Source organism: Eublepharis macularius, chromosome 18 (genome assembly GCF_028583425.1).
Source record: "Eublepharis macularius isolate TG4126 chromosome 18, MPM_Emac_v1.0, whole genome shotgun sequence".
NCBI classification, from domain to species: Eukaryota; Metazoa; Chordata; class Lepidosauria; order Squamata; family Eublepharidae; genus Eublepharis; species Eublepharis macularius.
Genome location: NC_072807.1, coordinates 29570410 through 29584430, shown reverse-complemented (window position 1 = coordinate 29584430; position 14021 = coordinate 29570410). Strand labels below are relative to the sequence as shown.

General features: G+C 42.6%; 1 protein-coding gene across 1 annotated transcript in view; it reads right to left on the bottom strand.

Annotated features, from left to right (window-relative positions):
- Positions 1-12175, bottom strand: part of SCG3 (secretogranin III) — a 35439-nt gene extending 23264 nt beyond the window's left edge. Inside the window, exons 1-8 of the mRNA XM_055002844.1 lie at positions 12068-12175; positions 11156-11208; positions 7580-7625; positions 7270-7485; positions 4865-5007; positions 3467-3628; positions 2784-2937; positions 111-227 (exon numbers count right to left, since the gene is read on the bottom strand). Coding sequence (XP_054858819.1) covers positions 111-227; positions 2784-2937; positions 3467-3628; positions 4865-5007; positions 7270-7485; positions 7580-7625; positions 11156-11208; positions 12068-12158 — 982 coding nt within the window. The 5' untranslated portion in view covers positions 12159-12175. The remainder of the gene's footprint in view (positions 1-110; positions 228-2783; positions 2938-3466; positions 3629-4864; positions 5008-7269; positions 7486-7579; positions 7626-11155; positions 11209-12067) is intronic.
- Positions 12176-14021: the final 1846 nt, after the last annotated feature.

Genomic DNA, 14021 nt, shown 5'->3' with positions numbered 1-14021 from the left:
AAAAATCATTGCTTTGACACAAACTACCTTGCAGTGGAATAAGATGACAATATAATTACCCATATTCATGCCATAAGAGGAACAACAAAAGGTTCTAAATGCACACTTACCCAGGTATGAAACACCTTCTTCAGGCGTAATGGTTCCATATTTAACCATCATCTTCACGAAGTCAATTAAGGTCTTCATTATAGTTATCAATGTTTCTTTTTCCTTAGCTTCTTTCTCTAGGTTAAGGAACAGAGCATGAGCATAAATATGCACATGATTGATTTGAAAGGAAGGAACAGGATGAGGCCATGCTCAGAAGGAAGGAATTCAATATATTGATTAAAAAAATGTATATCCTGCCTTCCTGTCTAATGATATCCAGTGTGGCCTACACAAAAGATTAGTCAATCATGTATATGTTCCATGCTATAAAAGAGCATCTGCTTTGTATTGCTGAGAGGGGCTCTAAGGTCTTCAGCAATGAGATTAATGTAAATGTGGCCTTTTTTCAAAGCTTCTTTCTAATGATAAAAGGTAAAGGTGCAAGCACCGAGTCATTACTGACCCATGAGGGACATCGCATCATGACTTTTTCTTGGCAGACTTTTTGTTACAAGGTGCTTTGCCATTGCCTTCCCCAGTCATCTACACTTTACCCCCAGGAAACTGGGTACTCATTTTACCGACCTCGGAAGGATGGAAGGCTGAGTCAACCTTGAGCTTCCGTCAGGATCGAACTCAGGTCGTGCCTCATGAGCAGAGCTTGGGCTGCAGTACTGCAGCTTACCACTCTGCGCCACGGGGCTCTTATTCTTTCTTATGAGCTAAGTGATTTTCAGAATACCCTCAGCTTTTTTTAAAAAAACATTTCCATCAAATTGGTTCTCTTGCACAATTAGTAAAAGTACAGAAAGCTTGTCCTTCATTTGTCTCTGGTCACTCTCTTTCATGTCCTGTATACATAAGACATCGGGGGAGTGGGATCATTCCTGTTGGCCCCACCCCATCTATGTCCATCCAGTGTAACATCAGCACAGAGCCTACACCCATAGGGAGGTTTCCAACCAAACAGGAGGAACCCACAAATGTCCTGTTTGACCTCGCAGCTGAAGACCAATGCTCTAAACCAGTGGCACTCGACTTGTTGTATCTTATACCCCACCCAACGCTGTGTCAAACAACCTGGGTCTCACTCTGATAGAAACAAAAAGTCTGCTTTCCCCAAAAACATTTATACACTTGCAGACATTTTGTTATATGCCAAAATGTCACAGAGGGGTAATCTGTGATAGGAAGTCAGCAGGAAATGGCACGTCACACTTGAAGGAGAGCAAATTGTTAAGGAATTCTCGAGCCCCACCTAGCACAGAAACACTGCTTAGATCCCAGGTTGAATGAGTCTTTAGAGGTAGGTCAAGCACTTTGAATTGGGTCCGGAAGCCAAACAGAAGGCAATGCAATTGCAAAGCCGCTGAATGCAGGTGGCTGCAAAACAGAACGCACTGCCCTCTTCCCTCTTTGCCTTTCTTGCTCTTCTTGCTCCTATCTCTGACTTTCTGTTCCTCTGCCACTCTCCATCTCGTCACATAGGCCACGGCTGCGTGAAATCTACCCACCATCGCACTGAGACGGTTATGCAGAAAACGACTGGAATGCAAGATGACTAAAGGGCACATGTGCAAAGCCAGGGACCATCATCCAAGCAGAGAGAGGTGAAGCTGCTTCTCAGCTTTAACAGTAGGCTCATAACGGTTTCTAATGCTGGAGTTTTAATTCTAGGTTGTAATCATTTTATTAATGGTTTTTTTGTGCTGTTTTATGTCTCAGCCTGTTTTATTTTGCAAGCCGCCACAAGCAGGCTCTTTGGAGAGGTATCACAGAGACTTCCTAAATAAGTTAACTGATGAGGTTGGGGGGACTCAAAACTAATGACTTCCCTGATTGGACACACTGAGGTTCAACAGGGCAGGGGAGATAATCTCTTCCAGCCAGTTCACTCTGGCTGGCCACTGAAGACATACAAGAACAGGGATATGGGAGAAGGGTGGGATATATTTATAATAAAATCTGAAGAGCTATTATTTCTGTGTAGAGGGCTTAGGACAAATAGGAACGAAACAAGAAAGGCGCCTGCGCATCCAAGTGTTGAAGTCAGGAAAGTAATACTGTATCCAACCAAGAATAATCTCTTCCAACGGTCACAAGAATCATCTCAGTGGAACAGGCTTCCTCGGGAGGTGGTGGGCTCTCCTTCTTTGGAGGTTTTTAAGCAGAGGCTAGATGACCATCCGACAGCAATGCTGACTCTGTGAACCCACACAGAGCATGAGAGGGAGGGCAGGAAGGGTTACATCAGTGCTCGGTTCTCGTGGCCCTTTCATGCATTCCCAGGGTAATGCTGATTGCCACTTTGGGGTCAGGTAGCAATTTTCTCCAGGGATCCTGGAGGTTTTTTGCCATCTTCGGGGCATGGAGCAGGGGTCACTGTGTGTGGGGGGGAGGTAGCTGTGAATTTCCTGCATTGGGCCGGGGGTTGGACTAGATGATCCTGGAGGTCCCTTCCAACTCTATGATTCTATCTCACCAAAACAGTAATACAAAATTCATCACATTGAGAATGTTGAAGTGGAAGTTGGGAATCAAGACGACCACATTTTTAAAATATGAGATTTTAACACATTTGCAAGTGTTCTAAAAATGTTTCAACCCGTCACATAAGAACTGCAGCAATAACAATAACGTATAATAACAATAATAGCTAAGAACGTTGGTTTTGAAAATAAGAAACTGACCTGAGTTAAGACTTTTCAGTAGCTCATAAAAGTTTGGGAAATACTGGAGATCTTCAAAATTATCCCCGGGAGGCAGCTCATTTCTTCTTTCCAAAAGGTTGGAGGAAGCCCATGTGTTATCCAAGGTATCGTCTTGATCTGTATATTTTGGCACCTCCATGCAAAATGTTAAAAATGGACATTGTAAATATGCACACCAAAATTGAATGAGAAATGAATCCACACCGTATTATGATTATTTTTTCTTCCCTGAAGCAAGAGTAAAATAATGCCTTACACTCCCATTTATTCCATTTGGATTCATGGGACCATTGCTTTCAAATGGGATTGTACAAATTAATGAAAGACAGCTCTTATCAGCCCATGCCTGCTCAAGGGAACCTCCATGTACAAGGGCAGCAGACGTTCATACATTGCTTGAGACTGAGAGCACTGCAGCAGGAAATGGAATGCTAATAGGCGGACCCTTAGCGAGGCAATTTTTCATTTCTTACAAATACTCAAGGGATATATTGCAGAAGATTGTCTTAACGATCATCCTTCAAAACTTCTTTAATTAGTTCAGTGTGGAGGAGCTGAATTCCCTAAAGCAAAAATACAGTAAGGGTGGCGGGGAGGGTGGGGGGTTGTCCTGGCCATTCTGTTTAGTAAGTGGGCCAATATGATTAGCTGAGAGGCATTACCATTTTCTCCTCCTGTTTCTCTTCGGTCTTACTGTCTATTCTGCTCTGGAGGTAATCAAGATTTTCAGGCGCCTTTTCTCGTTCTTTTGCTTCATTAGCAATTAGCTGCTGCAGCACTTCAGCCACTTCATCCTCCAGCGTGTAGGCCTGGCTTTCAGTGATCTAAATGAAAAAAGAGAGGGGGACATTTCTTATTCCAGCTCCACAAATAATTTGATAGAACAGCTTTCGAGAGACAGAGAGAGGGAAAAAATCCTTTGATTTCATCCCAATTAATTAGGCCGTAGTCCTGAAATCATTTCTTCTACTGCCCTTGTGCTTAAATCAGCTTAATCTCATTGCCTTCAACAGAACAATGGCGCCATAAGTGGACATTTTTCCAAAGCCTCTGCTTCATGATGGAATATATCAATACTAATTACCTAAAAACAAAACTACTTGTTATTCAGGACTTCAGTGGAGCCAAAGTTCAACCTTGGAACTCAATTGCAGTGCTAGGGATTGTCTCTGAACCATGTTCAGCAATGATAACAAATCCATGACATACTGCAGGGTGAGAAATGCCCTTAACTGAGACCCTGGACAATTGCTACAGTCAATAATTCTGGGCTAGATAGACCACTGGTCTGATTATGTTTAAGAAAGCTACATGTGTTCCTACCTACCAATAACTATAGGTTTTGTGGGGCTGACTTAGTGTTGGGAGACAGGAGCTTCTATTCTCTAATTAAACTTGAATGAAAGCTCAGTGTCTTCTCTACAGGTTTCTCTTGGAGATCAATAGCGACTAGCTTGAAGCTGCTGAAGGTTTACTTGTACAGCATGCAACCCAACTGCTTGGTTAAGAACAGGACTAATCGATTGACACTGGAGTGAAAGTCTGGAGATCAAAACACCGGCCAGAATGTCTGCTCTTTGATGACTTATTTCAACAGTAGAAAGAAAAGTCATTATTCAGACTCATTTTCTCAGCTATTGTAAACTAGCTCTAGTTGCCTGAAGTCAGTCATGTCTTGCCAGTCTATGCTCAGATGGCACGGCTCCCTTTCATATAATAATTTGTGCTATAATCCCCATCTTGTGTGTGTGTGCGGTGTGTGTGTGTGCTTAACTGAGCTTGCTTCTCCCATCCTTGCTATTTTGTTTTTCTTCTGGGCTTCTTCATCCGTCATAAAGCCATTCAAGAGCTTGGCAACTTGCACAGCACGGCCAAGCTTCAAATAACGGGTTTAACTGCAGGGTGAGATTGATGGGAAATGGAACCACTACCTTAAGCCTTAGCTCTGGTTCAAAAGAACATCCATTAATTTGATGCTTTCTTAAACAGCAAGCCAGGGCCAAAACAAATATCTAGGCAGGAGACATATGCAAAAGAAATGATGGTGTCCAGAAACGTACAAGTCCCAGATTTAGAAGCTTGGAGACGATTTTGTCAAACACTCCTCTGTCATTTTCCTCATATATTCTCATGGCAATCTTCTGGACAATATCTTCAGCAGTTAACGGTGTGCCGTCAAGTTGATGAAGTCCGTCAGGGTCATCTGAAAGCATGACAAAGCAGTGCTCAACCTCAACATAAGCTGCATTTAATGTGCTACCTCTGTTTGATACTAAATGGGTGGAGCTGCAGGTGTGGCAGACCACACACTTTGCTTGCCAAAAGTTTGAGGTTCAGTTCAAAACATCTCTGGTTACTGCTCCTCAGATAGAAAAGGGGGGAATGCTTCTGATGGTATCCTTGGAAAGTTAATCTTAGTCATATAGTATTGGTCTTGCAGATGAATTCGGTTTGGCAGAGGTCATGGCTCAGTGGTAGAGCACATTCTTCCACATCAGTTTCAACCCCTGGCATCTCTAGTTAAAAGATCTCACACAGCAGGTGCCGGGGCTCTGGAGACCCCATCAGTCAGTATAGACAGTACTGAGTGAGATGGACCAAAGGTCTGACTCAGTGCAAGGCATACTCATAAACTCATCTTTTATGCAGCAAGAACTCTACATAATTATTATATGGAATTGGATTAAATTATTCCAGGCAACAGCTGGTCATCACTTTCCTGTCTGGAGAAATGATTAACACCAAGATTTCACAATGTTTTTAGAATTATTACCATACCATGGCTGGTCTGATATCCGCCCCCCACCCCTGTCAATATGAAAAATACAGGGAATTGTTTGAGTGGTACAGTCAGCCCAGAGGAAGCAGCAAGGTGGGCATGAACAAATAAAGACCTATGCCACGTATAACAAGCCTGCCATGTCCCTTCTGGTGAAGAAAGTCCATCCATCAGCAGATAAAGTTTTTGTAAAAAACCAGAATTTTTTAAAACAAGAAAACTGAAGAGAGATGTGATAGATTTACACATTCTTTTTTTTTAAAAAAATGGAAGAGAGAACAAGACAGAAAGTATTCTTTTCCAAAGAAACAGAATTCAGTGGAGATCCCTTTAGGACCAGGGAGTCTTCCGGTGTGGATGTGCTTCGAATGCATTTGCCTAATTGGTGGTGATTTCCTGTAAGCATGACGTGTACAGGGAACTCCTGCACCTGTACAGGTTTCCCCCATTCTTTTCTATAAAGAAGAGCATTCTGCAAACAGATTTCTCTGGGCATGTGCAGCTGCCCCTTCTGTTGATGTGAGTGGGTCAGGAGCTCAATGGATAAATGAGGAAACAGTGTTCAAAATTAGCATGACATAATTGTTAACTTTTTGTTTCCTGGAAAAGAAAACCCTCAAAGTAGACATATTGATAAAACATAATGATGAATTAAAGCAATGCTCAAAATCTATGTAGAAGTGTTTATGGCATACAGACGCATTAGAAGAACCATCTTGCTGCTATCTATGGTTCTGACAGCAGGTGGAGATTACTATGCATTTGGAATGCATCCACAATAACAGGCCGTCTTTTGGCAATGATTAAGATGTTCTTCCTGTCTCAAACTGTGCTTGGCTTGTGCAATGCACAACAGCAATAGCTTAGACCAAGGCTTCTTAAAGTTTGCTTCCCCAAGCAAAGAAACAAATGGTTTGAGCCTCACCAAGTGTAACTAAAGGCATGTACTCAAGATGACTTAAAGCTGATTAGTTACTCCTTAACACCACTCAGACACATGCTGGTATGATAGAAGAGACCGGGATTAAAATCTCCGCTCAGTTGTGAAAGTCACAGGGTGACCTTGGACCAATCTGTCATTGTCACAGAAAGAATGGTAAAAGAGCAGCTTTCACTTTAGAAAGTTCAAAGCTACACAACTAATAGTTACATGCAAAACCACAACAATTATATAACATACAAGTTTTTCTTCTGTGTCTTTGATTGTTCATAATTAAAGTCTAGCTACATGTACTCCAGAGGATTTCAACCCACACTTTCAGCTTCTGCTAATAGCTGATGGTTTTAACAACTGTGAGCACAGAACCAGGGAAGTTGGGATAGTAATTACACTGGGTGGATATAGTGGATTCATCTTATGAATGTGATATTAACATAAAACGAAAGGCTCGCTTGTCAATTTTGTGTCATAAATGTTACAAAAATCCACACGCAAACACAACACCCTTGTCTGTTTCATGTATCTGCCAGAATAAATTTGTTAGCTTCTGCCAAAATAAATTCATTAGCTTTTAAGGTGCCAAGAGACGATTTATTGGTTTCATTGCTACAGACAAATGTGACTGCTCTTCTAGACATAACGGATGAGCGGGACTTTGCTCTCCACTGGGACTGACTATGGGCTCATCTGTGGATGTAATATACATTCAAAGCAAATTCTTAAGAGCGTGACGTTGGATGAAGTACCTTGATATTTATAGTCCAGACCGCTTTTAGTGGAGTCATAGTCCTCCACTAGCCTGCGACTCTTGGTGGAATCTGCGTCATCGAGGGCAAGTTGCTGGTCATACAGAGAGCTTCTGACGGATTCCCTCTCCTTTTCCTTCCTCCCTTTTTCTGCTGCCGACTTGAGCAAGTTCAAGTCATCAACAAAGGAATAATTTCTGAATTCTGGCTTATTTTCTGTAAGATTTATAACACAGGCATGATAAACAATCTCACAACTCTGAGCAATTAGCCTGACCAATGGACAGTTCGTAAGTAAAACAAGAGTTACCTGTCAGGACATTTTTTTTCATTCTGTCTTCCTCAGCCTCAGCAATCTGTTTTGGGGGAAATGATGGAAGTTTATATAGTCTCTCCTTTTGGTGTCCCAGAACAATTGATGAACGATTTCCCCAAACCCCTTGTGATTTATTTGGGAGTCGGTAGAAAAACTTTCCTAAACAATAATTTAGGACTAGACTCTTTAACACCAAATGATATCATTTGACTGAAAGAGGGTTGCTTTCTTTTTCAAAAGTTGTTTTTAAAAAATATCAATATTATTTTTTATTTCATTTCCTTCTTCACATCAGAACTGCTCCCTGCTCCCAACAATACTGCACAACTACTTACTGTTGCCATATTGGGTAAAAATGCATGGATATATTGCAGTGAAACTGACATTGCAGCTAAAGTTTGAGATTTCCTATTTTGGACATGGTACTCCCCACACACCCCACGTGATTCACAACAAACAACTCAAGGTAGGTTACTAGGCCTTCTCCACCATGTTTCTTAAAGATCTCGCACAGAAGTCATCTAAGACCTCCCCAGTCCTAGACTGTAGAGCTTTGGGGGCTGCTGTCCAAACAACTAAGCAACTATCAGAGATTCGGTGGATTCCTATTGTAATTTGGAAGGAACTGAACGGTTCAAATAGTCATTTGTTTTGGTGGAGAGAGCCCTCAAGTCAGAGTGGACTTATGGTGACCCCTGACCTGGGTTGCTCAGGGGAGCCTGATCTCCTCATATCTCAGAAGCTAAGCAGGGCTGGCCTTGGTTATTAATTGGATGTGAGACCTCCAACAAAGACCAGGGATGCAGAGACAGGCAATGGCAAACCACCCCAGTTAGTTTCTTGCCATGAAAACCCCACCAGGGGTCGCCATAAGTCAACTCTGACTTGAGGGCAGGATTTCATCCCATAATTTGTTTTCGTGTGGTTCTAAGCCGCAACTGTGTCTCCAGTTCTGTGAACATCACTCTCACATAGCTACAACTCCCACAAAATACCAAGGGGTAAGAAAGCATAGCAGCCTCCCCTAGGTCTTAGCTCCTCACGACACATGAACACATACATGAACACATGCAAAGCACACTTATATTAAATCAGACCCTGGGTCCATCAGGGTTGATATTGTTACTCAGACGGGTAGTGCTTCTGCAGAATCTCAGGCAGAGCTCTTTCACACCACCTACTGCCTGGTCTTTTCAGTTGGATTTCCTGGGGATTGAAGCTGGGATGTTCTGCATGCAAAGCAGAGACCCTCCCACTGAGCCACAGCCTCTCCTCCTCCTCTCAGGTAACTCTAGTAGGGCTGACTCTGGCTTTTGGGTGAGTAGGCTGTGGAAGAAGGATCAGAGCATCTTCTGTGTTTCCAGCCTCCCACCATTTAAGAAATTAATACATGTTACAAAGGACTTGTGTGGTTCTCTGATCCCCTAAGGCAGGGCCATAGTCCGCCTTCTGTGCTAGAACAGCCATCTAGCTAATGTTGCCAGCTGAGATGGGGTGTGTGTCCTGTCCCTTTAACAGAGGTTTAATGTGCAAAAAATAAATAACAGCTTCTTACAGTTACCCCAGAACCTTTTAAACACCAGGCTGTGCCAGTAGCCAAAGCATGAGTTGCAATAAGGGTGTAGCAATCATGAGCCAGAGATAATCTTGAGAGGGCAGAATTCCTAGCGTATCTCGATGAGACGTTATTTGCAGTGTCAATGCTTTTAGGAGCCATCTGTTGCCACTGTTTGTTTGTTTCCTGTTCTAAAAATAAGCTCCCATTCAGAACTCTTGAATGCCCAGTGTCCTACAGCCCCTTCCTCTTCCACATGAGTGATGGTCCAGATAGAAAACCTGCAGCACTCAGGTTCTCTGACCCCACCTTCTCAATAATGTGGCTGGCCCACAGGGCAGGACTTTGGGGAGATGCTTGAGGGCTACCTAGTGGCTACAGCCATTCCTGGGCTCAAATGCCCCGAGGCATCCTGTTCCCCCTCTTCCCCCAGGCACAAATAATGCTCCAGCTTAATGCTGGGAGCTACATTTCTCCTGTTCTAAAAATAAACTCCTGCTCCTTTAGTATGGAAAGTCTCGAATTTTCACAAGCCTGCTTTAAAAAAAAAATAGCTGGACCCAATCGCTGCCCAGCTTTGCCCTTAAATTAAAAGAGGTACAGTAAACCAAAGGAAAGGGCATGGTGCATTTCTGTTTGGTGGAATACAGCCCAGCATTTTTGTTGCTCTTTCTTTTTCTCCTCTACGAGTTTTCAGTGGAGTAAAAGCTTTGGAATTTTTGTCTCATTTTTCTTGACAACAACTTTGTGAGCTAGGTGTATGCTGAGAGATGGTAGCTAGCCCCATGCCATCCCATGGGATTTCTGTATCACAACTGATTTCTTGCATCTCCTAAACTAATATTCCTTATGCAAAACAATAGGAGAAACCCAGATAAGAAATGAAGAATTAGGCAACCCCTCTGAACTCTTATCAAGGCGGCTGCAGGAAGGAATTAGCAAAAAATTGCACAGTACACTGAAAATGCTACAAACATACAATAATAAACTGCTCTCACGGGTCTTGTTGAACAAATAAGTAGAAGGGATATTTTTCTCCCCATGAGCACAAGCTATCAGAAATAATTCCAAAAATTATTAGCAGAATAAAGAATAGCACTAATATGGGATAGTTTCAGGTGGGTAGCAGTGTAGAAGAGCAGGTCTCAGGTCCAGTAGTACCTTAAAGACCAACTAGTATCACAACAAGCTATCCTTTAAAAAACATTGATATACTTTAACTTCTATATGTTTTCTTTTTTTAAAAAGGATGTTGCACTACATGGGTGTGGCTAAAAGAGGAATGGAACCATGAAAGAAGGACTGGTGACTTGTTGGTAGAGTACACATTTTGCATATAAAGAGTTGCCATTTCAGTCCCTGGCACCTGAAGTTAAGGTGCCCTGCCTTCCGAGATGAGGCACAGATGGGGCTTTCTCTACGTTCCTGTCCTGGTTATGGAACTCCTTCCCCTGAGACACTCACTTGATGCCATCCCTAACGGCATTTATGTACCAGTTGAAGGCCCTTTGATTGGTCTAAGCTTTTAACTGGCCTCTCTATGTTGTTGCTATTTTAACTACTGCTCCTTAAATTCATTACATCGTTGCTGAGTTTTATGGATATTATTAGTTTTTAATCTCTTCGCTGCTTTTGAAATACTCTGAATTAACAGGCAGGCTGTAAATAAATGTCAGATGCATGAATCTGATCTCCATACACCTAATAAAATAGGCTCTTGCCTCAACCACATGGTTAGAAGTCAATGCACACCTGGGCATGACCTCCATTAAACTCTGTGGGATTCACATTCAAGTACTCAGGTAAGCAGGTATGTGTTCAGGCTATGTAATTGTTAGCCTTTGTAGTGGCAAAGGATTCCGATGTTTTTGCTACAGCATCTCACACAGTTACTATTCTGAAAAGAATTCCTAGAAACCATTGGGACTTCCCCGGATGAAAAGGCAACGTTATCTTCTTATCTGCTCATTGTAAAAATGCCAAAGAATATTTGTTCAGATATTAGTTTGACCTACCTGTTCTTCTAGTGGTCTCTCTACGCTTAATTCTCTGTTGTGTATGGCTTTATCTAGGAAAAGGGACACACATGTACATACAGATGTGATACGTAATCACGTACACATACATATATACACACTCATGCCTTGCAAAATAACAATAAACAAATCATGATGTTTAAGATTTTCCTACATTAGTGCCACACACTTCTATAAATAGAAATGCTTGTAATAAAAACACACACACACACAAGATACTGAAAATAACTCACAGTCAGACAAGGGAAGCCTTTAAGTTAGAGAAGAAACAAACAGCTGGGCTGGTTCTTTCTTTGTCTAAGCGCACCTTTAATACCTCCCCCATGATGGACCATCCCTGTATTTCTTCATCAGAAAACCTTTTAACACACACATTTTAAAAACCCCATATAAGAGCTGGACCAAAATAGAAGTAACCTCTAATCGGATTGGAATAATCAAGAGCTTAAAAAGATCACCAACATTCACAGCAAGCCCACCAACAGAGATGTGGAAATTGCTGCACTACAGACAAGACTGCCCATAATACACTCTAGAATGACTGAAATCAATTGGAAAGGAAAGCCAGAATAAACGAACATTCATTTTCTCCAGGTGTCGGGGGTGGAGGGGTGGGAATTAAGTTATCATTTTCCTGTTTAACTAGGCAAACTCTTCAATTGCTGACCATAAAAAAAAATTAGAACCTTGGAAATAATTTCTAAAGAGAAGGGCAAATAATAGTTGGTTGCACCAACTTGGTATGTCGAAATCAGATTCTTAATGCTCTTTTTCATGCTATAAGGCCATGAATGGTCAGAGTAAGCGACTACAACGACCCAAATACCGGAAAGTTTTAAAACGGCACCTACAATCATGTAAAGTTCAGATGAGTTAAAAGAGAGAACCTACCTCCTCTGGTGGCTTCGGGCTTTGGGAAGCCATGTACTTGGCCTACAATCAGTGCCAGCACAGGAACTAGGGCAACCAGCTTGAGAAACATCCTTCTGTCCCTTCAGTCTTTCCTGGCTGCTTTGGCTGCAGTTTGAAGAAAGCCTCCCTTGCAGAGCTTGAGGAGAGCAGAGGGCTGCTGAGACAAGATAAAGGGGAGGGCACCTCCTTCCCTTTCTTCAGCAGGCTTTGCCGCGCTGGTGCCTCCCCACTGACTCGATTGATTCCAGCTAGCAGAGGTAGCTTGCTGAATCGGGAGCTGTCCAGCCCTGCTGGTGCTGAAGTCACAGACGCGTCATTTGCTGCTAGAGAAGGCAAGCAGGCATGCAGCTTGCTCTGGGATGCGGCTGGATCCCTTCTCGCTTAGCCTCCCTCTTTCTCCCCCACCTCCCCCCGCCCCCAGATATCAGTAGATGAGCCAGTTCCTTTCCCCGTTGATAGCTCTGGACAGGAGTGGGAGGAGAAAGGAGGGGAGGAGGCTAGGGAGAATGAAATGGAGGGGGGCTGCGGGACGTAAGAGCATGCGTGCACCACCAGGTCCCACCCACAGCTCTCAAGCCTATCTTTGTTGCAGGATAGAACAGCTCTTAATGGACAGCCAGCAAGCATTCAAAGCTGCAGACGAAGGTTTCTGCTTTCAGATGGGTGAATGTAAAAAATCTCCAACTACAAAATAGGCCTTTGACCTCATTCCTGGGGTGGGGGGGGAGGGGAGAGATAAAAGATCAAACGCATGATTGGAGATTCCCATTTACATGATGCACTAGGCAGATGATTCATTTGACTTTCCGAGCCCATCAGGCTCAGAGTGGGTAGAAACAGAGCAGCATTGCTGGGCAATTCCTAAAACAAAGCTTCAAGATGAATTGGGGATGTTACGCCACACTTGGTGAGGTTTATGGAGAAAAGATTGGTTTCCAGCCAGTATAGCAAAGCCGGATATCAAAACATGCTTTTCCCCTCAGTGAAATTTAATCCCATTGCAGGGGAGAAATGTACGAAGTAACCCAGCACCTTCATTCTACTCACGCCCTCTGCATATGGCTTTTTCATTTTTCCAGCGGCTGCAGGATATGATAAATCAATTGAGCCACAGTTCACCTTCTAACATGTGATCAGAATTTTAAAAAAGCAGGCACAAGAGGTGAAAAATAAGTTTTTGAGGCTTCTCTGTGAATTGGCAGAGACTAAGGTTGTAGATGGGCATGAAACAGTAGCCATGGCAAGCAGAGAAAAAACACAAGTCACTGGCATGATACACTTTGCTGTCTTTTAGATTTTAGGTCTAAAGTTTACAGAGGACATAACGGTAGCTGAGTTTTTAACAGCAAACAGATTGCGTAAGGGGCATTTCCAGTATGGATTCCTGCCTTTTGAAATTAAGGTCTGCCATGGATGTAGCTAGAGCTATAGGAGAACAGTTGCTAGATATGACCAAGAAAGACATAGAAGATGCCTTTGCACCCTGAAACAGGCCCCATAATCTGACATGCAACTACCCCAACCCTATAATTATACAAAGGGAATCTAGAGGCCTCGAATACAACAACCTTGGAGAGGAGCATGAAACAACAGAGTAACACAGTTGTATGGCCTCAGGTAGATTAGAAGAGCCATTTGATGTATCACTATATACAGAGTATGAAGGCCCAGGTGCAGAGGGCATCTGAGATTAGCAGGAATGTTTAACTTCATAGAAACTGGTAATATTACTCAAGGGCAGATGTATTGGTTGAAGGCCAAAAGATATTCATATGTATGAGAAACTTGTAACTTTACATAGCCTTTGTTAAGATAAGACGTAGCAAGAATGAACTATTTTTATATATTTTAAGGGGATGTTTCAAATATGGATAACCTTGTCCGGTGCTTGAAGTTACAAGATAATAAGTTAGCCAAAAATGTACACCCCTTT